Consider the following 27,499-nt stretch of genomic DNA (forward strand, 5'->3'; position numbering starts at 1 on the left):
CGAGCGCAGATCCACTGAGTGCTCAACACAGACAGCATAGTCAGAAGGAAGAGCGCAGGGCACCTCCCCCACCCTCATTCAGATCTGGCGTTTGGAATTATTTTGGTTTTCATGTGATGTATGACCCTGAAGGTAAGCGAGTCATGGACTAAAGTAAAACAGTATGTTGGATGTGCCATGCAATGCTCAATTACATGGGTGGGAACTAGTGTGTTAGCGCAGTTAGCTCGTTAACGTGTTGGCCGTCTAGCCCCACGCACGGGGCGATCAGCGGTAGCTCGTTAACGGAGATTTGCCGTGTTGTGGCGTTAAGGTCATTTCAATGAGATTAACCTGAAAGCAATAGTGGGAACACAACGAATATGACTGCACATTTACGCCGACATCATCCTAGTGCAAAGACCAAAACAACAAGCATGCTACTAACTTTAGCCGAGTCATTTAGACAGCTGTTAGCACATGATTCTCCTTGTGCTGCTGAGAATATAGCCCAGAAGAAGCGGATAGTATAGCTTTTATTTTGGAAAGAGACATTTCTCTGTAATAAACTCTCTTTTCCAAAGATGAGTGATTCCTCAATCAGATACAGGGCTCGCAATATCGCTAGCCCGACGTCCTGGAGCTAGCGATTTTTTTCAGACGGGCTACCAAAATCTATCTCTTCCCTGCCCGTCGGGCTACTGTAGGAAGGAAAAATATATGTCAATGCTTTTGCATTCTTTCAGAAATGTAGCTGGGTAATTATGTCATTGGCATCGGTGAGCCACTGTCAATATGTGACATATTGAAATCGCGTTTGAATTTGCGCTTGTTTTTTGCTTTCACTTTGCAATCGCGAACTGTGTATAGAGAGCAACAGCACTGATCTGTGAGTGATGATAATTTGCGCACCAATTCCTCTGACATCGTCTTATTAATCGTTAGCTTACTATGCAAACATGACAAGTGAAATCTCCCGCAGCTTAAACATGTGAGAGGTTGATCGCGCAGAGAATCGCTGAGCTTATGTGAGTGAGCGTGTAAAAGCATTTCAGTTCTGCTGAGCCAAATAAGACAGGTCAGGGTGAAGAAGTGACAGCCAAAGAAAAGCTTACCACAAAACGGAGAAGTTATGACAAATCAGACTATAAGGCAAAAAGAAAGTGCAGCTTTATGGTTTCATGGACAAAAGAATTTCTGTGGCTGCAATATGACGAGCTAAATAACCAGGGCTGCACATAAGTGGTCCGCAGGTGCGCATTCGCTGTCAAAATAAAAAACACGCACAAGGGTTAGGGTTAAATTTAAAAACTGGAACAAGAAGGCATCGGTGGGCAAGAGATGAAAACAGGGCGTTGTTGGAATGCTACTACGCAAGTAACCCCGGCGGAAGGGGCTACATGAATAGGATGACGGACCTATGGATTCTTCGATACCCAACATCCACAATGACGGCGAAACAACTAGTAGCTCAGTGTTCCAACATTCGAAAGAAGGGACTGCTCTCACAGCTAGAGATTGACGAGGTACAACACAAATGCTACGGCAAGGAGGAGTCAGGACGCCAGGTCAGGGGGGAGATATCATCACCCCCACCCGCGATTGGGTACATAGCCCCAAGTGCGATAGGAGAAGGATCATTGAGTGCGAGAGGAACTGACCTGAAAAATAGGATAATGGCCAAGCTTGAAACCTGGATCCCCCGTAGCCGGTTACCAAGATTACGTGAAGTACCCTCAGAAGGTCTGCTAGATGATGTTAATGCAGCGCTACGGACAATACCTACAACCACGATTACCGACACTAACAAGCTGATCTACAATACGGCAGCAGTGATCAGTGAGATGCTTGGCTACAAGTTGAACAGCCACAAGGGGCAGTACCCTCCATGGAGGAGGAGGCTAGAGGGCAAGATCAAAGTAGCACGGAGGGAGGTTAGCCAACTAACGGAGTTGCAGAAATACAGCAAGCTGTCCATACCTGAGGCCTTGGAAACTGCCAAGCAAAGACTCACAGCCTTGGCCACCCGGTTGAGGAGGTACACCAGAGAGATAGAAGGCAGGAGAATAAACCAGCTGTTCTCCACAGAACCAGCAAAGGTGTACTCTCAGTGGCAAGGGAACAATAAGAGAACAGCACCACCAAGGCTGGAGACGGAGCAATACTGGAAGAGCATATGGGAGAAGGACGCAACCCATAACGGCAATGCTCAGGGGCTAGTGGATCTGAGGGCAGACCACAGCGACCTCCCTGAACAGGGTCCAGTAACCATCACAGTGGCAGATATCCAAGAAAGGGTCTCCAGTATGAAGAGTTGGACAGCACCAGGGCCCGACATGGTTCATGCCTACTGGCTAAAGAAGCTGACTGCACTCCACGAGCGTCTGGCAGCACAAATGAACCAGCTGCTAGTTAACGAGAGACACCCGGAATGGCTAACCGAAGGTCGGACGGTCCTGATCCCCAAGGACCCCAAGAAGGGACTGGTCCCCTCCAACTACCGACCAATAACCTGCCTCAGTACTACATGGAAGCTCCTGTCAGGCATCATATCGGCTAAGATGAACAGGCACATGGGTCAATACATGAGTGGGACACAGAAAGGAATTGGCAAGAATACCAGAGGTGCAAAACACCAGCTACTGGTAGACAGAACAGTCAGCCGAGACTGCAAGACCAGACTGACCAACCTGTGCACTGCCTGGATTGATTACAAGAAGGCCTATGACTCAATGCCCCACAGCTGGATACTGGAATGCCTAGAATTGTACAAGATCAATGGGACCCTAAGAGCCTTCATCAGGAACTCAATGGGGATGTGGCGTACAACACTAGAGGCCAACTCCAAGCCCATAACACAAGTCACCATCAAGTGCGGGATCTACCAAGGAGATGCTCTGTCCCCACTGCTGTTCTGCATAGGCCTGAACCCCCTCAGTGAGATCATTAGAAGACTGGCTACGGATACCGACTACGGAACCATGGGAACCATGAAGAGGCCACTAGAAAGGCTGCAACCACCAAGTACCTGCAGAGGGTCAGGCAAGTCCTGAGGAGTCAGCTGAATGGTAAGAACAAGATCCGGGCCATCAACACGTACGCCCTGCCCGTGATCAGGTACCCTGCTGGGGTAATAGGCTGGCCAAAGGAGGAGATAGAAGCCACTGACATAAAGACAAGAAAGCTCCTTACCATGCATGGAGGGTTTCACCCCAAGTCCAGCACCCTGAGGCTGTACGCTAAGCGGAAGGAAGGGGGCCGGGGACTGGTGAGTGTCAGCACCACAGTCCAGGATGAGACAACGAACATCCAAGAATACATTGGGAAGATGGCCCCAACTGACCGAGTGCTCAGTGAATACCTCAGGCAGCAGAAACCCAAGAAAGAGGAGGAAGACGAGGAACCATCATGGAAGGACAGGCCCCTGCACGGTATGTACCACCGGCAGATAGAGGAGGTGGCTGATATCCAGAAATCCTACCAGTGGCTGGACAAAGCTGGACTGAAAGACAGCACAGAGGCACTAATCATGGCAGCACAAGAACAAGCTCTGAGTACAAGATCCATAGAGGCTGGGGTCTATCACACCAGGCAAGACCCCAGGTGCAGGCTGTGTAAAGATGCCCCAGAGACAATCCAGCACATAACAGCAGGGTGCAAGATGCTAGCAGGCAAGGCATACATGGAACGCCATAACCAAGTGGCCGGCATAGTGTACAGGAACATCTGTGCCGAGTATAACCTGGAAGTCCCGAGGTCAAAGTGGGAGATGCCCCCAAGGGTGGTGGAGAATGACCGAGCTAAGATCCTGTGGGACTTCCAGATACAGACGGACAAAATGGTGGTGGCTAACCAACCGGACATAGTGGTGGTAGACAAACAGAAGAAGACGGCCGTAGTGATCGATGTAGCGGTTCCGAATGACAGCAATATCAGGAAGAAGGAACACGAGAAGCTGGAGAAATACCAAGGGCTCAGAGAAGAGCTCGAGAGGATGTGGAGGGTGAAGGTAACGGTGGTCCCCGTGGTAATCGGAGCACTAGGTGCGGTGACTCCCAAGCTAGGTGAGTGGCTCCAGCAGATCCCGGGAATAACATCGGAGATCTCTGTCCAGAAGAGCGCAGTCCTGGGAACAGCTAAGATACTGCGCAGGACCCTCAAGCTCCCAGGCCTCTGGTAGAGGACCCGAGCTTGAAGGATAAACCGCCCGCAGGGGCGTGCTGGGTGTTTTTTATATATATACATATATATATATATATATATATATATATATATATATATATATATATATATATATATATATATATATATACATGTATATATATATATATATATATATATATATATATATATATACATACATACAGGGAGTGCAGGGTTATTAGGCAAGTTGTATTTTTGAGGAATAATTTTATTATTGAACAACAACCATGTTCTCAATGAACCCAAAAAACTCATTAATATCAAAACTGAATGTTTTTGGAAGTAGTTTTTAGTTTTAGCTATTTTAGGGGGATATCTGTGTGTGCAGGTGACTATTACTGTGCATAATTATTAGGCAACTTAACAAAAAACAAATATATACCCATTTCAATTATTTATTTTTACCAGCGAAACCAATATAACATCTCCACATTCACAAATATACATTTCTGACATTCAAAAACAAAACAAAAACAAATTAGTGACCAATATAGCCACCTTTCTTTGCAAGGACACTCAAAAGCCTGCCATCCATGGATTCTGTCAGTATTTTGATCTGTTCACCATCAACATTGCGTGCAGCAGCAACCACAGCCTCCCAGACACTGTTCAGAGAGGTGTACTGTTTTCCCTCCTTGTAAATCTCACATTTGATGATGGACCACAGGTTCTCAATGGGGTTCAGATCAGGTGAACAAGGTAGCCATGTCATTAGTTTTTCTTCTTTTATACCCTTTCTTGCCAGCCACGCTGTGGAGTACTTGAACACGTGTGATGGAGCATTGTCCTGCATGAAAATCATGTTTTTCTTGAAGGATGCAGAGTTCTTCCTGTACCACTGCTTGAAGAAGGTGTCTTCCAGAAACTGGCAGTAGGACTGGGAGTTGAGCTTGACTCCATCCTCAACCCGAAAAGGCCCCACAAGCTCATCTTTGATGATACCAGCCCAAACCAGTACTCCACCTCCACCTTGCTGGCGTCTGAGTCGGACTGGAGCTCTCTGCCCTTTACCAATCCAGCCACGGGCCCATCCATCTGGCTCACTCTCATTTCATCAGTCCATAAAACTTTAGAAAAACCAGTCTTGAGATATTTCTTGGCCCAGTCTTGACGTTTCAGCTTGTGTGTCTTGTTCAGTGGTGGTCGTCTTTCAGCCTTTCTTACCTTGGCCATGTCTCTGAGTATTGCACACCTTGTGCTTTTGGGCACTCCAGTGATGTTGCAGCTCTGAAATATGGCCAAACTGGTGGCAAGTGGCATCTTGGCAGCTGCACGCTTGACTTTTCTCAGTTCATGGGCAGTTATTTTGCGCCTTGGTTTTTCCACACGCTTCTTGCAACCCTGTTGACTATTTTGAATGAAACGCTTGATTGTTCGATGATCACGCTTCAGAAGCTTTGCAATTTTGAGACTGCTGCATCCCTCTGCAAGATATCTCACTATTTTTGACTTTTCTGAGCCTGTCAATTCCTTCTTTTGACCCATTTTGCCAAAGGAAAGGACGTTGCCTAATAATTATGCACACCTGATATAGGGTGTTGATGTCATTAGACCACACCCCTTCTCATTACAGAGATGCACATCACCTAATATGCTTAATTGGTAGTAGGCTTTCGAGCCTATACAGCTTGGAGTAAGACAACATGCATGAAGAGGATGATGTGGACAAAATACTCATTTGCCTGATAATTCTGCACTCCCTGTATATTAGTGATACTATTATACATTTTTTCATGAAGTTATTTCCAGTAATGTAAAAAATCATATCACATGTGTTACGTTAAAAAGGTGACTGTATAACACTGCACCATTTAAAGTCTTTAATTACGTAGTTAAAAATGTTCCTGTAGGGTAAAAATGAGCACATACATACAATAAAACATACTTCACAAAAACGTCTGAAGGTGCCTGATTGTGACTTCTTACTTTCAGTCTAGTTACAGTTATAAAAAATATTCCTTCAGTTAGGAATATTAGCGTTTTAACAAGAAGACATGTGACCATTTCTCAGTATAGTTTTGTATTATTTCCCTTTCAGCAAATCAAGTTGAATTTTTGAGTTTAAGTCCCATCTGTTATAGCTTCACATTTGAAAAACATCATCATGAATTCCCTGTACTTTTGCTGTTTTGCTTCCGCCATTATAAAATCACACTTCCTGGATGGTTCTTTCTCTCTCTGTGTACTTCGGGAAACTGATAACACCCCTGCTCCCAGCATATCACCAAAGCAAAGACTTTTGCCTTACTTGTTAACTAAGACTAAGACCACCAGGTACTGGAACAGCTTCTTCCCCACAGCTGTCAGACTCCTGAACTCTGCCTCCTGACATCTGACCCACGTTAAACTCATGGACTGAACATACACACACCCACAATGGACAACTGTACCCTCGAACACACAATAATAACATGGACTGAACCACCACTCAAAACCACTAGCACTTTATATAGCCTCTGTAGAAACTATCTACACCCTCACTTATCTTAACTGCACTACTGTATAGCTCTGTGTAAATAATCATTCTGTACATTCGATAATCTTTAATCCTACAACTGTTTACAACTTGCATAGTTCCCATTTCTGTATAGCTGTATATCTCAGATTTCTGTAAAGTTATTTATTTCATATTCTGTATAGTTTTTCATATTTATATCCTGTTCATAGCCTGTACATAGCTTGTACTCACTACAGCCTGTACATACTTAGTTATAGAATATTCACAACATACTTCATACCGTGTACATTATAACATACCATAATAGACCCATTTCTGTAATATACTTACATATCTATACTATTGCTAATATATATTGTAATATATCTATATCACTAAAGCACTTCTGGATGGATGCAAACTGCATTTCGTTGCCCTGTACCTGTGCATGTGCAATGACAATAAAGTTGAATTCTATTCTATTCTAACCAAGTTCATTTTCTAGCTCTATTGTCCTCAAGAAATGTCAGTGTGCTTGCTCCTGATAGAAGCAAAAGCCATAGTGACTTATCTGTGCTCATAAAACCAGAGGTACAGTGGAACTGTGGTAGTATTTTACAAATATATTTTGAGATTAAACACACTGTACATTTACAAAACATTACAACACTTCACTGCATTATAACACATTATAGTCTGTAACACTATATATAATGTGTTCTTAGGCACTACCATGGCTAAAAAGAGGAAATAGATCATTTTTGGCTGTTTTGGTTGTAACCCTCCTTATCGACTCTTTTTTCATGCATTTTTTACCTGACTCTTGGAATTACGATGAATAAACACAGCATATTTTAAGTTTTTCAGGTTTTTTGGTTTTGTTTTATTGTTTACTTTGTATTGTTTTCTACAATAAACTTACCTTACAGACATACACGTGCTTTTTTTTAAGAAAATACATTTGAAAGTTAAATAGACAAGTTGAGATGATAAATGTCCTTCAGGCTGGGATTTGTTGTTAACAACATATCTAAATGTGTCCTATAAATATATCCTTCTCTTATGCCAAACACGAATCCCTGCTCCTTGGCTTTGCTGGATTTATTTTTGACCATGGTACCTCATGACCTTCTGGTAAGATGGCAAATATTAACCCACGTCTGTGCAAAACTTGGAAATGAAAGATAATCCGGTTATGACCCTTTCCATTCCATTAATCATTTATCACTTATTCATAAATCAAAAATAAAAATTTAACAGTTGTATGTTCCTTTTTTCATTAGAGATACACATTAACAGTATTTATAACAAACAATTTTCTGGTATTAAATTATCATTGTTGCATTATGTCCCTAGTAGAGATATATAACACCGGTCTGGCATTAACACAAAGTCTTGCCCTGAATTTTATATCCGATGTGTGAGATTTTTATGTCCTGTAACTATACACCAGTGGCATTTCAAAACTCCTCCACATATAAAACTCATTACTGGCTATGACATCAAAATTACTTGCACAAGTATAAGCTTAGTATAAACTCAATTTAATATCAGTTTACCTTCAAGATTGATTGTAATAAATAATTCACAAACCATGCAGTGCACTGTTATAATTTACCACTAGTGGTGTGCTAAATATTTATAAGCACAATCACCTTAAAATAATTTATTTCAACAAGAAATGCAGCTAAACTGATTGTGAAAATGCTTTTGATGTGTTCCTGTTGCACTTCAAAAGAAGGATTGGAGTTACTCAAAAAGACATAAATGCAGCAATTTAAGTTTAATGTAACAAATATGTGACATTATACTTTACTTAAGTGTATATTGTAATATACAGCCATAAACTGTCCCTTCTAGATAGATAGATAGATAGATAGATAGATAGATAGATAGATAGATATGTATAATGTATTATTTATTTAATTTATGTAAACATACATATTTGTATGTCTGTAAACTATATATATGTGTGTGCTTGCCTGTGTGTCCTTTTCATAAAGCATTGCAATAAAATAGCACCTTGACGTACACAGGGTATTAAGGAGTTTCTATTTGCATCACCTGTGGTAAATTCCATAAATCTAAAACAATGGAAATTAATTATGGGTTGTGCACTAAGCATATGATTTATGTTTCACTTGGTCATATTTTCAGTCTCTAGTAAAGTGCCACCATGAGCACAGACGCGGAGATGGAGCAGTATGGCCCAGCGGCCATTTACCTCCGCAAGCCAGAAAAGGAGAGGATTGAGGCCCAGACTGCTCCATTTGATGCCAAGACGGCCTTCTTTGTAACTGATCCTGGTGAGATGTATGTCAAGGGCAAACTCGTCAAGAAGGAGGGTGGTAAAGCCACTGTTGAGACAGACGCAGGAAAGGTAGATGAATAATCTATGTACTTTATCTGTTTGTTAAATATATAATGCCGAAGTGAGAGGTAAGTGACAGAAGTGATGTTGTAGGTGACGTCAGACGCCGGAGATTTTGGCGGAGAAAAAGCAAATGGTAGCATAGAGTTTAACAAAGGTTTTCCAAGCTTCAGTATTACCAAATATACTAATCAATTGTCATATAACTAACAACATCTGTTTTATCATCTCTAACACCCTGGAGGACAACGGGGAGAGTTTAGACGCTCTCCAAGATTACATCGACCGCTGTTTTCAAGATTTAGTAATGCATAAGGCCCAGAGTGCATCTTCCCCGGCCAAAATCGAGACGCCGTCATCGAAGAGAAGTCGCCAGGCAGACTCCCCCGGTACAACATCGCCTGCCGGCAAAGACATCGCAGAAATCCTGGAGTCAATCGACAAGCGATTGTCCAGTTTCGATGCGAGGCTGTCCCTGGTGGAGATTTTACACCGGGAATTTAAATCTCTGAGAGAATCCCTGGAATTCAGCCAGCAGCAGGTGGAAACGCTTGCCGCTGAAAATGCCACGCTACGGGAGTCGGTTAAATCTCTCACCGATAACGTGACCCAGCTAAACATTGAAAATAAAAAAATAAAAGAGTCCGTTATCGATCTACAAGCCCGTAGCATGAGAGATAATCTTGTGTTTTCTGGTATTCCAGAAACTGCCGGAGAGGACGCAGAGGCAACGGTGAAAAACTTCATTAAAATCCACCTGAAGCTGCCGGAGGACACCGTAAAGAACATCGACTTCGATAGAGTACATCGCTTGGGGGGCGCGCGGTCGCGGACCGGGAGACCACGGCCTATTGTGGCCAAATTCAGTCAATTCAAACAGAAGGAACAGGTGAAGAGTCGCGGCAGAGAGCTGAAAGGAACGGACTTCAGCGTGAACGACCAGTTCCCCATAGAGATCCTGGAACGACGCAAGGTCCTGTTCCCAGTTCGACGTAGCTTTATCCAGAAAGGCTCCCGTGCTGTCATCGCCGTGGACCGGCTCTACGTGGACGGACAGCTTTACCGCGACCTCGGCACCACACCGTGGTTATATTAACTGCACTCCAGATAAGAACCCGCTACACTCTTTTCTTATTCATTCACACTCTCTCCTTTAACATGAGTTTAAGCTAGTAATATCAATATGATGTCATAGCAGATATAACACCGTCACCCTCCGTCATTGCTTTAATTGGAATGTTTCCGTTTCGTTTCTTTTTTTTTGTTGTCGCTCACAGTTCATGTGGTTTCTTTCTTTCTCTTGTCTTTCACTGCTGTGGTCACCTACTTCCCCACTCACCTACAAACAACACCCTCTATTTCTCCATATTTTCACAACACGATCACGCAAACACATCAGCTCAACGGCAGCACATTCACAACAGCCTCACAGCACGCACAGACTTGCAGGACACATAAGCAAGCCACGCTTGTTCATATTAGTGAATATTCACACACATAGTCAGACTTATGGAGTCTCTCACCACACTTCTTTTTCTCTTTCTATTTACAAACAAGGGATGTTTCCATATTCTCTCCACCTGTCTAAACGAAACACCCAGCATACATCATTAGACATACACGCACAATTAAGGGCATGCTGAGGTTTGTCACATGGAATGTAAATGGAGCTGGCACCAGAGGAAAGAGGTTAAAAATATTTAACCAGCTTAAAAAACTACAGGCAGATGTTGTTTTATTACAAGAAACTCACAAACCTGTCACAGGTTTAAATGAACTTAAAACACCTGAGTTCCCTAACGTGTTTGCAGCCGGTTATAATTCTAGACAACGGGGAGTAGCAATTTTAATACATAAAAATGTTAATTTTACAGTACTCGATACAGTTATAGATCCAGAGGGTAGATTTCTAATTATTAAACTATCAATATTGAACAAAAAACTATGTATTGTTAGTATATATGGTCCAAATGTTGATGAACCCTCATTCTTCCACGGTTTTTTTAGTGCACTCTCTGAACACCTTGATTGCACACTCATTCTTGGCGGTGACCTCAACCTTGGACTAAATGAAGAAATGGATAGGCTCAACACAACAGGAACTCAGCGTAATTGGCAGTCCACAAATATAATCAAACAGTATATGAACGACTTTGGTCTTTGCGATGCATGGCGCTCTCTTCACCCCACCAGTAAGGAATATACTTTTTTCTCGCATGTTCATCACTCTTACTCTCGTCTGGATTATTTTTTGGTCAGCAGCTCACTGCTGTGTGACATTTCAGACACTGAGATTCATCCTATAGCTGTCAGCGATCATGCTCCTGTATCTTTAACACTAATGCACAAGAATAATACTACGCCAAGTAAAAACTGGAGATTTAATATATCACTACTTAAAGATGAAGACTTTATTAAATACTTTAAAAAGGAATGGACTTCATATTTAGACTTTAATGACACTCCCGGAATATCTGCTTCTGTTCTATGGGAAGCAGGGAAAGCTGTGATGAGAGGTAAAATAATTTCTTTCTCATCACACAAAAAGAAAGAAGAAAACAAAAATATTCAGGAATTAGAAAAAAACATCAAATCACTAGAAGAAGCCTACGCGTCCCACCAAGATCAGGAAACATTGAACAAAATATGCAAAACAAAACTAGAATTAAATGAAACTATTAATAAAAAAACACAATTCCTTATACAAAGACTTCGCTTGCAGAATTTTGAACACAGTAACAAATCAGGTCGATTTCTAGCTAACCAGCTAAAAATAAATAAAGAAAAAATAACTATATGTGCTGCTAAAGATTTATCGGGGAACACAATATATGATCCTGGAAGAATAAACAACATTTTTAGGGATTTCTATGAAACTTTATACTCACCACAAATAAACCCATCTAAAAATGAAATTGATCTGTTTCTTGACAACGTAACTCTTCCAAAATTACTAGACAGTCAAGCAATGGAACTGGATTCGCCACTGACGCCAAGTGAACTCCAGGAAGCCCTGATAAGTATGCCCAATAATAAGGCTCCAGGTCCAGACGGCTTCCCTGCAGAATTCTACAAAGAATTCTGGACAATTTTGGCACCAGTATTCCACAGCATGTTGCAGGAAATCGAGGAAAAGGGCAGACTACCACCAAATATGAATTCTGCCAACATTAGTCTCCTGCTAAAACCAGGAAAAGACCCTTTATTTCCCTCAAGCTATCGTCCAATTTCTCTTTTAAATGTAGACCTTAAAATAATCTGCAAAGCTCTCTCAAAGAGATTAGAGAAAATGACCCCCCTCTTAATTCATCCTGACCAAACTGGTTTCATAAAAGGTCGGCACTCCTCAACAAACACTCGTAGATTACTTAATTTAATAGACTACTCATACGATAAAAACATCGAAACCATAATATTATCTCTAGATGCAGAAAAAGCATTTGACAGAGTTAATTGGAAATTTTTATTCGCAACTTTACACAAATTTGGTTTTGGAAACTCTTTCATAAACTGGATAAGAATATTATACAATTCCCCAACGGCTTGTATCAGAACAAATGACCAGACATCCTCCAGCTTCTGTCTCCTGAGGGGCACCAGACAGGGATGCCCACTCTCCCCTTCACTTTTTGCAATTTTTATCGAACCTCTAGCAGCAGCATTTAGACAGGCTACAACAATTAAGGGCATAAAATGTAAGAACATAGAACATAAAATCAGTCTCTATGCGGATGATGTGTTGCTTTTTCTGCAAAACACACAAACCAACCTCTCTGAGGTAATTACTCTAATAAACTGGTTTTCAAGAGTTTCAGATTATTCAATTAACTGGCCAAAATCTACAGTTCTCCCCATTAACTGCTCCTTCCATAATTCTTCCTCTGCCCCACTGCAATCCGGAAATATTAAATATTTAGGTATTAATGTCTCTCCTAAGCTTTCAGACTTAACTAAACTAAACCACATCCCACTTCTAAAGAAAGTAGAAGGCGATCTGACTAGATGGAAATCTTTACCCATATCACTCATGGGAAGGGTCGCCACTATAAAAATGATGATCTTGCCAAAAATAAATTACTTATTTTTGATGATCCCTAACAAACCATCACAAGATTGGTTCAGATCTCTGGATTCATATATTTCCAAATTCCTTTGGAAAGATAAACCCCCGCGTATTAGCTTAAAAACGCTACAAAGAACCAAGGATAGAGGAGGATTAGATCTGCCTAATTTTCACCAATACTTCTTAGCCAACAGGCTTCAGTTCATCTCAGAATGGTTAAAACATACCTTCTTAGTTGAGCCCTGGCTAGATGTTGAACAGGCACTATGCAAGGATCTAGAGATTTCAGACCTACCATTTATTAGCTCAAACATCAAAAGACATGAATGCTTTAAAAGTATCAACATCAGCTTTTCTCTAACAGCATGGTGGGAGTTTCTAAAAATAACGGAGTCTTCATTAATCCCATGCAAACGTACACCTATCTGGAATAACCCTGACATATTACAAAACAATAATATGATTAATTTCCCAGAATGGAGTTGTAAAGGAATTAAATACTTAGAACATATATTAGAGGGAACAGAATTTATTCCATTTGACAGACTAGTTGAACAATATGGGATCAACAAGACAAGGTTTTTAGAATATCAACAAATTAAATCCATAGTAAAAAAGAAATTTAACCTCAGTCAAGTTGAATTACAAACACCACTAAGTGCGGCACATTTTCTTACTCTTAAATCCCCCAAATTATTATCTAAAATATACAGAACACTTTCTAAATTAGATGAATCAATATCCCTTCCTACTGCAAAGTGGGAAGCAGATTTATCAGTCAACCTAGACCAAAACTTCTGGTCTCAGATTTGCTTAAAAACTTTTAAATTAATTAAAAATCCCAGTCTGCAATTAATACAATACAAAATACTTCATAGAGTGCACTATACAGGTCATCGGATGTTCAAGATGGGCTTTACATCTTCCAACAACTGCTCACACTGTCAAGGCAATACACCAGACAATTACATCCACGCTCTTTGGTTCTGTCCACCAGTGCAAAAGTTTTGGCGCGAGATATGTGAAGACTTATCAAAGTGTCTGAAATGTAACATTCCAACTTCCCCCTTAGTGTGTCTACTGGGCAGCTTAGATAATGTCACTTCAGAAAAGAATATAGCCCATATGATCTTCACTGCCCTATGCATAGCCAAGAAAACAGTCCTCATGAACTGGAAAAATAAAAATAATCTTAATTCTAACCAATATAGAAATTATCTATTAGATTACATTAGTCTTGACACAGCCTCTGCCACCACATTAGATCAATTGCTCTGGGCCCCTTTTATCAGCTCCATCACCTAGTGGGGGTGGGGGGTCATAGTTTGGTCCCGCCTTCACTGTTGTGATTGGTGAGGGGGTAGGGACAGGCTTAGGGCGTCGGGGGGTTCCCCGGAGGCATCTTCCTTGGGGGGCTCAACCCGGGGAACGGTCACGTCCGGTTGGGGGCTCTGTTGGCTCTCAGGTGACTGTTTCCTCGCGGCTGCGTGCAGCGGGGCTAGGGGAGGGTCTGTGCTGACGGACGTGGGTTACTGACCTGGCAACCTGGCTGCCCCTGGGTGGGTCCGGGATGGGCGTGAGGTTCTGGGGGCGCTCCGTCTCTGGGCTGGGGCCCGGGCCGGGCCTCGGGGGCTTGGGTCCTGGTTGGTGTGTTGCCGGGGTTGTGGGCGGGTGGGTGCATGGGGGCCCGGCCCTGGAGCAGGGTGCCGCCGGTGCGTCGAGCCGCCTGGGGGGCTCTTCAACTGGTGGGGGGGATGGTCACATCTTGCAGGAGCTTTCTTCTCTTCAGGAACTCTCTGCAGGAGGGGGAGATACAGGAGAGGTGGAGGAAGATCTCAGCCTGGGCGTTTACCGTCTTATGTAGTCTGGAAGATGTGTGGATGGTGGGGTGGGTGCAGTTTTCTCTGTGGTGGGGTTGGGTGGACTGTCCAGGGCTCTGTGGAGCCGGGGGGCGCTACTGCACTGGGCCCCGGTCTGATGGGCCTGGGCCCCCCTTCCCTGGCGGGTCGCGGAGGGTGGGGGTGCCTACTGGGGTCAGCGGGGGAGCTGGCCCCAGGGAGGGGTTACCTGCCCCTCCCTTCCTTCCCTCCCCATCTCCAGCTGCCTCCCTCTTCCCGCTCCTCCACAACCACCCACACATGCAGGGCCTTGGAGTGGGGGTATGTCACCAGGGTGCAGAGGAGGCTACCCCCCCCCCCCCCCCCCCCCCCCCGTCCCCTTCTGGCTGCCTCTGCCTCAATTTTATCCCACAACTTAGACATTCACATTATTCACACTCTCATTACACATACATATAGGATCTTGGGGATGGGCACAATCACGGAGTCCAAATCACCATCAGGGTGTATACCTCACCCCTGACGTCGTTGCCCACCTCTCAATTTTAAATACACTTAGTCATTGAGGGCTAGCAGGAGGGACTATGCGCTTACCTGCTGCTCCTTGGCAGGTAGCTCCATGCCCTCCTGGGTTTTAATTGCACCTTAGAACACATATGCATCAACACTACAATGAGCGGGTGGAGGGAGGTTTGGAGTCTTCTCCCACCCCCATTCTCTGCGGCCTGCTGGAGCGGGAGGGCTAGTAGGAGGAGTTGGCCGTCCGACTGCGGTCTGGGGTGTGGGGCCTCCCTGCTGCTGCGGAGTCGGGGTGGTCTGCCTCTCCCCACCGCAGGGAAAAGGGTAACACCACCTGGGTCTGGGTGCAATTCCCCCCTCCAGGGGCAAGGGTACCTAGACCCGGTTTGTAGAGTACGCTTGGGGAGTGTGATTGTGTGTACAGCGTCTCTTTATGTCTGTCTCCACGTTGGTTGAGTGTGGAGTGAGTGCATATGAGAGCATGAGGGTGGGAATGGATGTTTGTGTCTGTGTGTGCCTGTATGTCTGTGTCTATATGTCAGGTTGGGTATCAGACGCCACCTCTCTGGGGACACCTCAGGCCCTCCAAGGTTTGGAGGCCTATCTCCACCCACCACCACTTCCCCTGCCGGTGGCGGACTCCCTCAGGTGTCGGTGTGTTGGTGGTTCTTTGTGTCTGGGGGTGGGCGTCCGGGTACACACCGGCTCACTCCTTGGCGGCCGCTTGTCGGGGCCTGGGGCCTGGGGCTCGCTCGGGCCCCTTTGGAGGTGGGGTGCCCCCGGCCTCTCGGCCTGGGGCTCGGTCACTCAGGCACAGCTGGGGGCCGGCGGAGCTCACGGGCGCGTCACTGCAACTCCCCCTGACTTCTGCTCCGCGGCTGCTGGGCGAGCCCTCATCTGGGACTCTCCTCAGCTCTTACTGGAACAGTGGCGCGGCTGCCCCTCTGTTGGTCTTCCATGGTCTCTTGTGTTCTGGGGGCCTCTGGATGTCTGGAGTTTTGATCTCCTCCATACCCACTTCACACCCTGGAGGACGGGGCTGTGGCCCCCCCACACTCCCTAGCAGATCATTACATGGAGAAACCTTTGGAATGCAAGCATGCTGATCCACACAGGTATGCACACATGGGTATTCACAGACGCGGACTAAAGCTTTCTTGGCGGCTGCCTCAAAGCACACTGTGCGCTGTCTATCTTGCGTGCTGCACAATATCGTTTATTATTTAGTAAATATTGATATCTATGACTAGCTAGTTTATTGTGATGGTGCTTTGTTTTCTCTATTATTATGTTGCTCTTTGTTGTTTGCTGTCTCCTCTGTTTGTTTGTTTTTGTTTGTTTGTTTGTTTGTTTTTCTCCATACAGGTGACCCAGGAGTTCTTTTTTTTTTTTTCTCTCTCTCTCTCTTCCCCCCCTTCTCACCGTCTCTTCTCCCCTTTGGTTTTCTTTCTTTCTCTCCCCCTCTTTCTCTCATTCATTCCCCCTGTCCTATTTATTAAAAAAAAAAAAAAAAAAAAAAAAATGACAAAGGATGAACTGAAGCTCTGCCATCACGTAATGTCGCATACTGCTGTTTCTGATGTGATTTAGAAAAAAAAAAAATATATATATATATATATATATATATATATATATATATATATATAATGCCGAACTGTGAAAGATGAAGTTGTCTGATGGATCATTAAAATCTATTCAGACGGATCTATTCAGACGGTCACTGTAAAGGAGGATGAAATCCACCCTAGAAACCCTCCAAAGTTTGATAAGATGGAGGACATGGCCATGATGACCCACCTTAATGACCCATCTGTGTTGTTTAACCTCAAAGAGCGTTATGCATCATGGATGATCTACGTAAGTTTTCACATTGCTGTGTGTGAGAGGAAAGTATCATGCTGATCTGTAAATGTTTAAATGATATTTATTGTCTATGATACAGACCTACTCTGGGTTGTTCTGCGTTGTCGTCAATCCCTACAAGTGGCTTCCTGTATATGATGCTACATGTGTAGCAGCATACAGAGGAAAGAAGAGGATTGAGGCTCCACCCCACATCTTCTCCATCTCTGACAATGCCTATCAGGCCATGCTCACTGGTAAGCTCAATTTCCTATTAAAGCCTTTAAATGCATTTAGGACTTCTACTTAAAGAGATGACCATTAATCATTGCGTGAAAAAAATTGCTTCTTACCACATAGCTACTTATAAGTGATAGGAAATAAATGAATACTAAGATTATTCAAGACATGCTTATATGTTTTTCTTTTAGATCGTGAGAACCAGTCTGTCCTGATTACGTGAGTATAATAAAAACTGTATGCAAAATATATAAAAACGATATAAAGGCATTTTAACAATGTGTCCCCTAAACCCCAGTGGAGAATCCGGTGCGGGAAAGACTGTCAACACCAAACGTGTCATCCAGTACTTTGCAACAATTGCAGCTCTTGGAGCTAAGAAGGCTGAGCCAGCAGCTGGCAAAATACAGGTAGATTCTTTATTCTGCGTCAAAGTCTTTGTGACAGAAAAAGAAAATCAATTTTGGAAGATCAGCTCACATAAACACAATATATTCTTGCAGGGCTCTCTTGAGGATCAGATTGTTGCTGCCAACCCTCTGTTGGAGGCCTACGGTAATGCCAAGACTGTGAGGAATGCCAACTCCTCTCGATTTGTAAGTGATTAAAATGAGTTAATGTAAATGAGCTTTTTACTACTTGCTCTCATGAAAGGCAATATTAATAAAGATCTACCCCTGTAGGGTAAATTCATCAGGATTCACTTTGGCACATCTGGCAAGCTGGCCTCAGCTGATATTGAAACATGTAAGTTTGAACCACAGTGTAAATTACCATTATCTGTGATAGAAATTATTTTACAGCACATAAAGAGATGAGTCACTTAATTTCAGAAGAAGTAATATTGTCTGTTGTGGTGGAACACACGGATGCATGAACAGTGTGGTTACGCTATATATATAAGTTATATACTGTAACCCAGCAGTTATCGTGTGTAAGTATAAGTAGGAACATATTGCAACTTCACGGAACATTTAAAGTATAATAAGGTATACTGTGAAGCACGTTATAAGTAAAGCAACAGAACTGAAAAAAGTTTCAAACACGCCCAATGACAGCCAAGGAAATAAATGCATGTATGATCCATTTTGCAGTTTTGACTGTGATGTCTCATGTCTACAGTGTCAAAATTAATCTGTTGTCCTTAGATCTGCTGGAGAAGTCCCGTGTCACCTTCCAGTTGTCTGCTGAGAGGAGCTACCATATCTTCTATCAGCTGATGACAGGCCACAAGCCTGAGCTTCTGGGTATGCTGACAGGACACCTAAATTTAAATTTTAAAACCATTAAAATCACATTCTAAGCAAAAAACAAGTTAACTTCATTTCTCCTTTCAGAGGCTCTTCTGATCACAACTAACCCTTATGACTATCCAATGATCAGTCAGGGTGAAATCACTGTCAAGAGCATCGATGATGTGGAGGAGTTCATTGCAACAGATGTAAAATCACATTTGACACAGAATCTTATACTTAACCATAAATATCTTCTTTTGTTTTATTTATTGATAGCTGATTTCATTTTTTTCTTACAGACTGCTATTGACATCTTGGGCTTTACTGGTGAAGAGAAGTTAAGCATCTACAAGCTGACTGGTGCTGTGATGCATCATGGCAACATGAAATTCAAGCAGAAGCAGCGTGAAGAGCAGGCTGAACCTGATGGCACCGAGGGTATTGTGAAAAATTTCTATAATGGAGAAATGTTTGAAGTATTTGTATTTATTAGGTATTATAATGATTTGTTTTAATCCAACAGTGGCTGACAAGATTGCGTACCTATTGGGCCTGAACTCGGCTGATATGCTGAAAGCTTTGTGCTACCCAAGAGTCAAGGTTGGCAATGAGATGGTGACCAAAGGTCAGACCGTCCCACAGGTAATTCATAAAAGGGAGACTTGTATAATCATATTATAATTATAAACATTATAGCTGTATTCATATGGTTTTGTATAATTATAAATTCTTGTTTGCCAGGTCAACAATGCTGTCTCGGCTCTGTGCAAATCTATCTATGAGAAAATGTTCTTGTGGATGGTTATCCGTATCAATGAGATGCTGGACACAAAGCAGCCCAGACAGTTCTTCATTGGAGTGCTGGATATCGCTGGGTTTGAGATCTTTGATGTGAGCACTTGAAACATTTCAACACATTTCTTAAACTTTAAAGACTTTATTGCCATGAAGTTAGACATGGTTGTACTATTACAGTTCAACAGCTTGGAGCAACTCTGCATCAACTTCACCAATGAGAAACTGCAACAGTTTTTCAACCATCACATGTTTGTCCTGGAGCAAGAGGAGTACAAGAAAGAAGGCATTCAATGGGAGTTCATTGACTTTGGTATGGACTTGGCTGCTTGCATTGAGCTTATTGAGAAGGTAAACAGCTGCTCAGGAAGAAATGTACATGTGGTTGCATATGTTACCTCCCTTGAAATTTTAATATGATTTGTGCCATTTTCTCAGCCAATGGGCATCTTCTCCATCCTTGAAGAGGAGTGCATGTTCCCCAAGGCCTCTGACACAACGTTCAAGAACAAGCTGCACGATCAGCATCTTGGCAAGACCAAAGCATTTGAGAAACCAAAGCCTGGAAAGGGCAAGGCTGAGGCACACTTCTCCCTGGTTCACTATGCTGGTACAGTGGACTACAATATCACTGGCTGGCTGGACAAGAACAAGGACCCACTGAATGACTCAGTTGTGCAGCTCTACCAGAAGTCTTCAAACAAACTGCTGTGCTTACTGTACGCAGCCCATGCTGGAGCTGAAGGTAAGAAAAAAAAGTGCTCACAAACTCCCATGTCCAGTACAGATAGCTACAATGTGCATACTGCAGGCTAAAATTATACAGTGAAAAATATTTTTTCAATTCCAGTAATGAAATTTACTGTTTATGAAAACAGAGGCTGCTGGTGGTGGTGGCAAGAAGGGTGGCAAGAAGAAGGGTGGTTCCTTCCAGACCGTGTCTGCTCTTTTCAGAGTATGTATAGATTTATATATATATATATATATATATATATATATATATATATATATATATATATATATATATATATATGGTTTTTTTTGTCTGTGTTTTTTTTTTATATATATATATATATATATAAAAACACCCAGCACGCCCCTGCGGGCAGTTTATCCTTCAAGCTCGGGTCCTCTACCAGAGGCCTGGGAGCTTGAGGGTCCTGCGCAGTATCTTAGCTGTTCCCAGGACTGCGCTCTTCTGGACAGAGATCTCTGATGTTATTCCCGGGATCTGCTGGAGCCACTCGCCTAGCTTGGGAGTCACCGCACCTAGTGCTCCGATTACCACGGGGACCACCATTACCTTCACCCTCCACATCCTCTCGAGCTCTTCTCTGAGCCCTTGGTATTTCTCCAGCTTCTCGTGTTCTTTCTTCCTGATATTGCTGTCATTGGGAACCGCCACATCGATCACTACGGCCGTCTTCTTCTGTTTGTCTACCACCACTATGTCCGGTTGATTAGCCACCACCATTTTGTCCGTCTGTATCTGGAAGTCCCACAGGATCTTAGCTCGGTCATTCTCCACCACCCTTGGGGGCATCTCCCATTTTGACCTCGGGACTTCCAGGTTATACTCGGCACAGATGTTCCTGTACACTATGCCGGCCACTTGGTTATGGCGTTCCATGTATGCCTTGTCTGCTAGCATCTTGCACCCTGCTGTTATGTGCTAGATTATCTCTGGGGCATCTTTACACAGCCTGCACCTGGGGTCTTGCCTGGTGTGATAGACCCCAGCCTCTATGGATCTTGTACTCAGAGCTTGTTCTTGTGCTGCCATGATTAGTGCCTCTGTGCTGTCTTTCAGTCCAGCTTTGTCCAGCCACTGGTAGGATTTCTGGATATCAGCCACCTCCTCTATCTGCCGGTGGTACATACCGTGCAGGGGCCTATCCTTCCATGATGGTTCCTCGTCTCCCTCCTCTTTCTTGGGTTTCTGCTGCCTGAGGTATTCACTGAGCAATCGGTCAGTTGGGGCCATCTTCCCAATGTATTCTTGGATGTTCGTTGTCTCATCCTGGACTGTGGTGCTGACACTCACCAGTCCCCGGCCCCCTTCCTTCTGCTCCCGCTGAGGCACAGAAACAACTGAGGAATGTCCAAGCGTACAGCCTCAGGGTGCTGGACTTGGGGTGAAACCCTCCATGCATGGTCAGGAGCTTTCTTGTCTTTATGTCAGTGGCTTCTATCTCCTCCTTTGGCCAGCCTATTACCCCAGCAGGGTACCTGATCACGGGCAGGGCGTACTTGTTGATGACCCGGATCTTGTTCTTACCATTCAGCTGACTCCTCAGGACTTGCCTGACCCTCTGCAGGTACTTGGTGGTTGCAGCTTTTCTAGCGGCCTCTTCATTGTTCCCATTCCCCTGCAGGATCCCCAGGTACTTGTAACTGTCCTCTATGTCTGCAATGTTGCCTTCTGGTAGTTCAATCCCCTCAGTTCTGACTACCTTCCCTCTCTTTGTTACCATCCGACTACACTTCTCCAGTCCGAACGACATTCCAATGTCATTGCTGTATAGCCTGGTAGTGTGGATCAGTGAATCGATGTCTCGTTCACTCTTGGCATACAGCTTGATGTCATCCATGTACAGGAGGTGGCTGACAACTGCTCCGTTCCGTAATCGGTATCCGTAGCCAGTCTTGTTAATGATCTCACTGAGGGGGTTCAGGCCTATGCAGAACAGCAGTGGGGACAGAGCATCTCCTTGGGAGATCCCGCACTTGATGGTGACTTGTGCTATGGGCTTGGAGTTGGCCTCCAGTGTTGTACGCCACATCCCCATTGAGTTCCTGATGAAGGCTCTTAGGGTCCCATTGATCTTGTACAATTCTAGGCATTCCAGTATCCAGCTGTGGGGCATTGAGTCATAGGCCTTCTTGTAATCAATCCAGACAGTGCACAGGTTGGTCAGTCTGGTCTTGCAGTCTCGGCTGACTGTTCTGTCTACCAGTAGCTGGTGTTTTGCACCTCTGGTATTCTTGCCAATTCCTTTCTGTGTCCCGCTCATGTATTGACCCATGTGCCTGTTCATCTTAGCCGATATGATGCGATATGATTTGATTCCGGGTGTCTCTCGTTAACTAGCAGCTGGTTCATTTGTGCTGCCAGACACTCGTGGAGTGCAGTCAGCTTCTTTAGCCAGTAGGCATGAACCATGTCGGGCCCTGGTGCTGTCCAACTCTTCATACTGGAGACCCTTTCTTGGATATCTGCCACTGTGATGGTTACTGGACCCTGTTCAGGGAGGTCGCTGTGGTCTGCCCTCAGATCCACTAGCCACTGAGCATTGCCGTTATGGATTGCATCCTTCTCCCATATGCTCTTCCAGTATTGCTCCGTCTCCAGCCTTGGTGGTGCTGTTCTCTTATTATTATTGTTCCCTTGCCACTGAGAGTACACCTTTGCTGGTTCTGTGGAGAACAGCTGGTTTATTCTCCTGCCTTCTATCTCTCTGGTGTACCTCCTCAACCGGGTGGCCAAGGCTGTGAGTCTTTGCTTGGCAGTTTCCAAGGCCTCAGGTATGGACAGCTTGCTGTATTTCTGCAACTCCGTTAGTTGGCTAACCTCCCTCCGTGCTACTTTGATCTTGCCCTCTAGCCTCCTCCTCCATGGAGGGTACTGCCCCTTGTGGCTGTTCAACTTGTAGCCAAGCATCTCACTGATCACTGCTGCCGTATTGTAGATCAGCTTGTTAGTGTCGGTAATCGTGGTTGTAGGTATTGTCCGTAGTGCTGCATTACCATCATCTAGCAGACCTTCTGAGGGTACTTCACGTAATCTTGGTAACCGGCTATGGGGGATCCAGGTTTCAAGCTTGGCCATGATCCTATTTTTCAGGTCAGTTCCTCTCGCACTCAATGATCCTTCTCCTATCGCACTTGGGGCTATGTACCCAATCTCGGGTGGGGGTGATGATATCTCCCCCTTGACCTGGCGTCCTGACTCCTCCTTGCCGTAGCATTTGTGTTGTACCTCGTCAATCTCTAGCTGTGAGAGCAGTCCCTTCTTTCGAATGTTGATATATATATATATATTTATATATATATATATATAGATATATATATATATATATATATATATATAGAGATATAGATAGATATATATATATATAGATATAGATAGATATATATATATATATATAGATAGATAGATAGATATATAGATATAGATATGTGTGTAAATTAAATGCTCATTTTTAAATAGTATCAACCTATTATCTAATGATGCTGATCTACAGGAGAATCTGGCCAAGCTGATGACCAACTTAAGAAGCACTCATCCTCACTTTGTCCGTTGCCTGATTCCCAATGAGACAAAGACCCCAGGTACCCTACAGTAATATTAACTGTAAAAATGACAGTAAGAATATAGAAAAGATTTGAAACATTATGCATTTCTGACTCTCAGGCCTTATGGAGAACTTCCTGGTCATCCACCAGCTGAGGTGTAACGGTGTACTGGAGGGCATCAGAATCTGCAGAAAGGGTTTCCCCAGCAGAATCCTCTATGGTGACTTCAAGCAGAGGTGACAGCACATTACAATATTGGAAAGGAAAAATGGTTTCATGGTTGTTGTAAAGGACAAACTTGAATATGATGGAAGAAAAATCTAAGTAACAACCTGATTCTCTCTTGAAGATACAAAGTGTTGAATGCCAGTGTCATCCCTGAGGGACAGTTCATTGACAACAAGAAAGCTTCAGAGAAGCTGCTTGGCTCCATTGATGTGGATCACACACAATACATGTTTGGGCACACAAAGGTACACTTCATTATATTAATAGACATTAACAAAAACTGTCCCTTTGTACTTGTACTTATGTTTTCAATGATTAAATAGGTGTTCTTCAAAGCTGGTCTGCTGGGCACTCTTGAGGAGTTGAGAGATGAGAAACTGGCTGAGCTGGTGACCATGACTCAGGCTCTCTGCAGAGGATACGTCATGAGGAAAGAGTTTGTGAAGATGATGGAGAGGAGGTAACATTATCATAGTAAACTCTATTGTATTCTCTTTTGTATTTCCTTCCTCATATTAAGATCCGACGACACAAAGTAACACTCTCATGTTTGGTTTTTAGAGAATCTATCTACACCATCCAGTACAACATCCGTTCTTTCATGAATGTCAAGAACTGGCCATGGCTGAAAGTATATTTCAAGATCAAGCCTCTTCTGAAGAGTGCTGAGACTGAGAAGGAGTTGCAGAACATGAAGGAGAACTATGATAAGATGAAGACAGACCTGGCTGCTGCTCTGGCTAAGAAGAAGGAACTGGAAGAGAAGATGGTCAGCCTGCTGCAGGAGAAGAATGACCTGCAACTTCAAGTGGCTGCAGTAAGTAGTAGAGAAAAGTATACATTGCACCTATAGTTCATGTATATAAGGTAGATATAAAAAGACCACATGTTTGTCTCTCCCTCTGATTATTTATTTGCTAAAACAAAAGTGTAGTTAAAATTATGATTTTAACTACACTTTTGTCACAAATAATCTAACTTGTGTGTTCAACATGTATTATAGGAAGTTGACAATCTCTCCGATGCTGAAGAAAGGTGTGAGGGGCTCATTAAGAGCAAAATCCAGCTTGAAGCAAAACTCAAAGAGACAAGTGAGAGACTGGAGGATGAAGAGGAAATCAATGCTGAGCTGACTGCTAAGAAGAGGAAGCTGGAGGATGAATGCTCTGAGCTGAAGAAGGACATTGATGACTTGGAGCTCACCTTGGCCAAAGTGGAGAAGGAGAAACATGCCACAGAAAACAAGGTTCAGTTCATTTTGATTGTATACTTAGTTCAATTAAAACATGTAATGTTGTTCTTTGAATATACATGTTAAACGATCAAATAATCAGCAAAATCTCGAACAAAATTAAACTTAATGTATTCACATTGTTTCAGGTGAAAAACCTGACAGAGGAGATGGCATCTCAAGATGAGTCAATTGCCAAGTTGACTAAGGAGAAGAAAGCCTTACAAGAGGCCCATCAGCAAACACTGGATGATCTCCAGGCAGAAGAAGACAAAGTCAACACTCTGACCAAGTCCAAAACAAAGCTGGAACAGCAAGTTGATGATGTAAGAAAACTATAAAAATTACATTGTTGTTTTTTGTTTTTTATGGAAAGAATTTTAGTGCTGAATCATTGTCATACCAACCACTTGAATCAACTGACATGACTTTATAGCTTGAGGGTTCACTGGAGCAAGAGAAGAAGCTCCGCATGGACCTTGAGAGAGCCAAGAGGAAGCTGGAGGGAGATCTGAAACTGGCCCAGGAATCCATAATGGATCTGGAGAATGACAAGCAGCAGTCTGATGAGAAAATCAAGAAGTAGGGCTTTTTTTGTAAATAATTTTCTTTACACACACTGCATTGCAATAATCATATGGACTATGATCGTAAAACCATACTTCTTCCACACCAAGGAAGGACTTTGAAATCAGCCAACTTCTCAGCAAAATTGAAGATGAACAATCCCTTGGTGCTCAACTTCAGAAGAAGATCAAAGAACTTCAGGTAACACTAACGACCAGTCTTCATAAAGAATATTGTTCATTATAATTCAAAAACCTAGTTTAGTTTAGGTTCTAATCGATAAATCCAAATAATTTCAAACTAGGCTCGTATTGAGGAGCTAGAAGAGGAGATTGAGGCTGAGAGGGCAGCTCGGGCTAAGGTAGAGAAGCAGAGAGCCGACCTCTCCAGGGAGCTTGAAGAGATCAGCGAGAGGCTCGAGGAAGCTGGTGGAGCAACAGCTGCTCAGATTGAGATGAACAAGAAGCGAGAGGCTGAGTTCCAGAAACTGCGTCGTGATCTTGAGGAATCAACTCTGCAGCATGAAGCTACTGCAGCAGCTCTCCGTAAGAAGCAGGCTGACACTGTTGCAGAGCTCGGAGAGCAGATCGACAACCTCCAGCGTGTCAAACAGAAGCTGGAGAAAGAGAAGAGCGAGTACAAGATGGAGATTGATGACCTCTCCAGCAACATGGAGGCTGTTGCTAAAGCAAAGGTGCGGACAGTATTTATAGAGAACAGATTTTTTCTTTTTTACATTTCAGGACCGCCAAAGCAGCTCATTAACTGTTAACATGGATATGGCATTACTTGGTGACAGGGCAACTTGGAGAAAATGTGCAGGACTCTTGAGGATCAACTAAGTGAACTCAAAGTCAAAAATGATGAGAATGTTCGTCAGCTGAATGACATTAATGCCCAGAAGGCGAGACTTCAGACAGAGAATGGTAAGTGATGTATAACAAAAAAACAGTCTGTCTCTGGAAATTATTCACATTGAGTTGACATAAAAGTACCATCAATCAGTGGATAAAATCAAACAAACTACCGGTAGGCTTAATTTATGTGTCTTAATTTCAGGTGAGTTCAGTCGCCAGCTTGAGGAGAAAGAAGCTCTCATTTCTCAGCTCACAAGGGGCAAGCAGGCCTTCACTCAGCAGATTGAGGAACTGAAGAGACACGTTGAGGAGGAAGTGAAGGTCTGAAATATTTTCTCTCTTCTTTTATATCATAGCGCTTACTAATTTAAACACATAAGTTTTAAATCAGTTTGACTGTCCTCTAATTTGGTTCCTAGTTGTTACCATTTAAATATCTCATCCTCTCAGCATTAGACTTTAAAATTGATTTTAATTAAAATTGTCCATCTGACATTGATTGTGTTCAAAAGGCCAAGAACGCCCTGGCTCATGCTGTTCAGTCAGCACGTCATGACTGTGATCTGCTCAGAGAGCAGTTTGAGGAGGAGCAGGAGGCCAAGGCTGAGCTGCAGCGAGGAATGTCCAAGGCCAACAGTGAGGTGGCTCAGTGGCGATCCAAATATGAGACTGATGCCATCCAGCGAACTGAGGAGCTGGAGGAGGCCAAGTAAGTCACCATACTTTCATTGTTTAAATTAGTTTTCAGACTTAAAACCAACCAATTCAGCCTTAATAAAAACAAAATTATTTAAACGA

At 43.4% G+C, this 27,499-nt stretch overlaps 1 protein-coding gene and 1 pseudogene across 2 annotated transcripts in view; both read left to right on the top strand.

The window, feature by feature from the left end:
* The first annotated feature begins 13 nt into the window (after window positions 1-13).
* LOC309705716 (myosin heavy chain, fast skeletal muscle-like) overlaps window positions 14-27,499 on the top strand; it is a 30,156-nt pseudogene continuing 2,670 nt past the window's right edge. The window contains exons 1-29 of the transcript XR_014280854.1: window positions 14-132; window positions 8,777-8,999; window positions 17,124-17,267; window positions 17,353-17,509; window positions 17,684-17,711; window positions 17,791-17,902; window positions 17,996-18,088; window positions 18,176-18,239; window positions 18,641-18,739; window positions 18,830-18,933; window positions 19,027-19,165; window positions 19,251-19,369; window positions 19,469-19,618; window positions 19,703-19,873; window positions 19,961-20,267; window positions 20,401-20,477; window positions 23,767-23,854; window positions 23,937-24,054; window positions 24,168-24,291; window positions 24,370-24,506; window positions 24,608-24,863; window positions 25,050-25,292; window positions 25,427-25,603; window positions 25,714-25,859; window positions 25,955-26,045; window positions 26,149-26,538; window positions 26,644-26,770; window positions 26,904-27,022; window positions 27,214-27,410. The product of XR_014280854.1 is annotated as a myosin heavy chain, fast skeletal muscle-like (transcript). The remainder of the gene's footprint in view (window positions 133-8,776; window positions 9,000-17,123; window positions 17,268-17,352; window positions 17,510-17,683; window positions 17,712-17,790; window positions 17,903-17,995; window positions 18,089-18,175; window positions 18,240-18,640; window positions 18,740-18,829; window positions 18,934-19,026; window positions 19,166-19,250; window positions 19,370-19,468; window positions 19,619-19,702; window positions 19,874-19,960; window positions 20,268-20,400; window positions 20,478-23,766; window positions 23,855-23,936; window positions 24,055-24,167; window positions 24,292-24,369; window positions 24,507-24,607; window positions 24,864-25,049; window positions 25,293-25,426; window positions 25,604-25,713; window positions 25,860-25,954; window positions 26,046-26,148; window positions 26,539-26,643; window positions 26,771-26,903; window positions 27,023-27,213; window positions 27,411-27,499) is intronic.
* On the top strand, window positions 9,012-13,450 carry LOC309705715 (uncharacterized protein). The gene is made up of 2 exons (XM_082531652.1): window positions 9,012-9,379; window positions 9,695-13,450. The coding sequence occupies exons 1-2, from the start codon at window positions 9,298-9,300 to the stop codon at window positions 10,084-10,086; spliced, it is 474 nt and encodes a 157-aa protein (XP_082387778.1). The 5' UTR covers window positions 9,012-9,297; the 3' UTR covers window positions 10,087-13,450.

Source organism: Aulonocara stuartgranti (genome assembly GCF_965226115.1).
Source record: "Aulonocara stuartgranti genome assembly, chromosome: 4".
Lineage (NCBI taxonomy): Eukaryota > Metazoa > Chordata > Actinopteri > Cichliformes > Cichlidae > Aulonocara > Aulonocara stuartgranti.

Coding starts and splice junctions, on each gene's coding strand:
- LOC309705715 (XM_082531652.1), top strand. CDS start 9,298: ATGCATAAGGCCCAGAGTGCATCTTCCCCGGCCAAAATCGAGACGCCG. Junction 9,380..9,694: donor TCGCCAGGCAGACTCCCCCG/GTACAACATCGC, acceptor CTGGTATTCCAG/AAACTGCCGGAGAGGACGCA.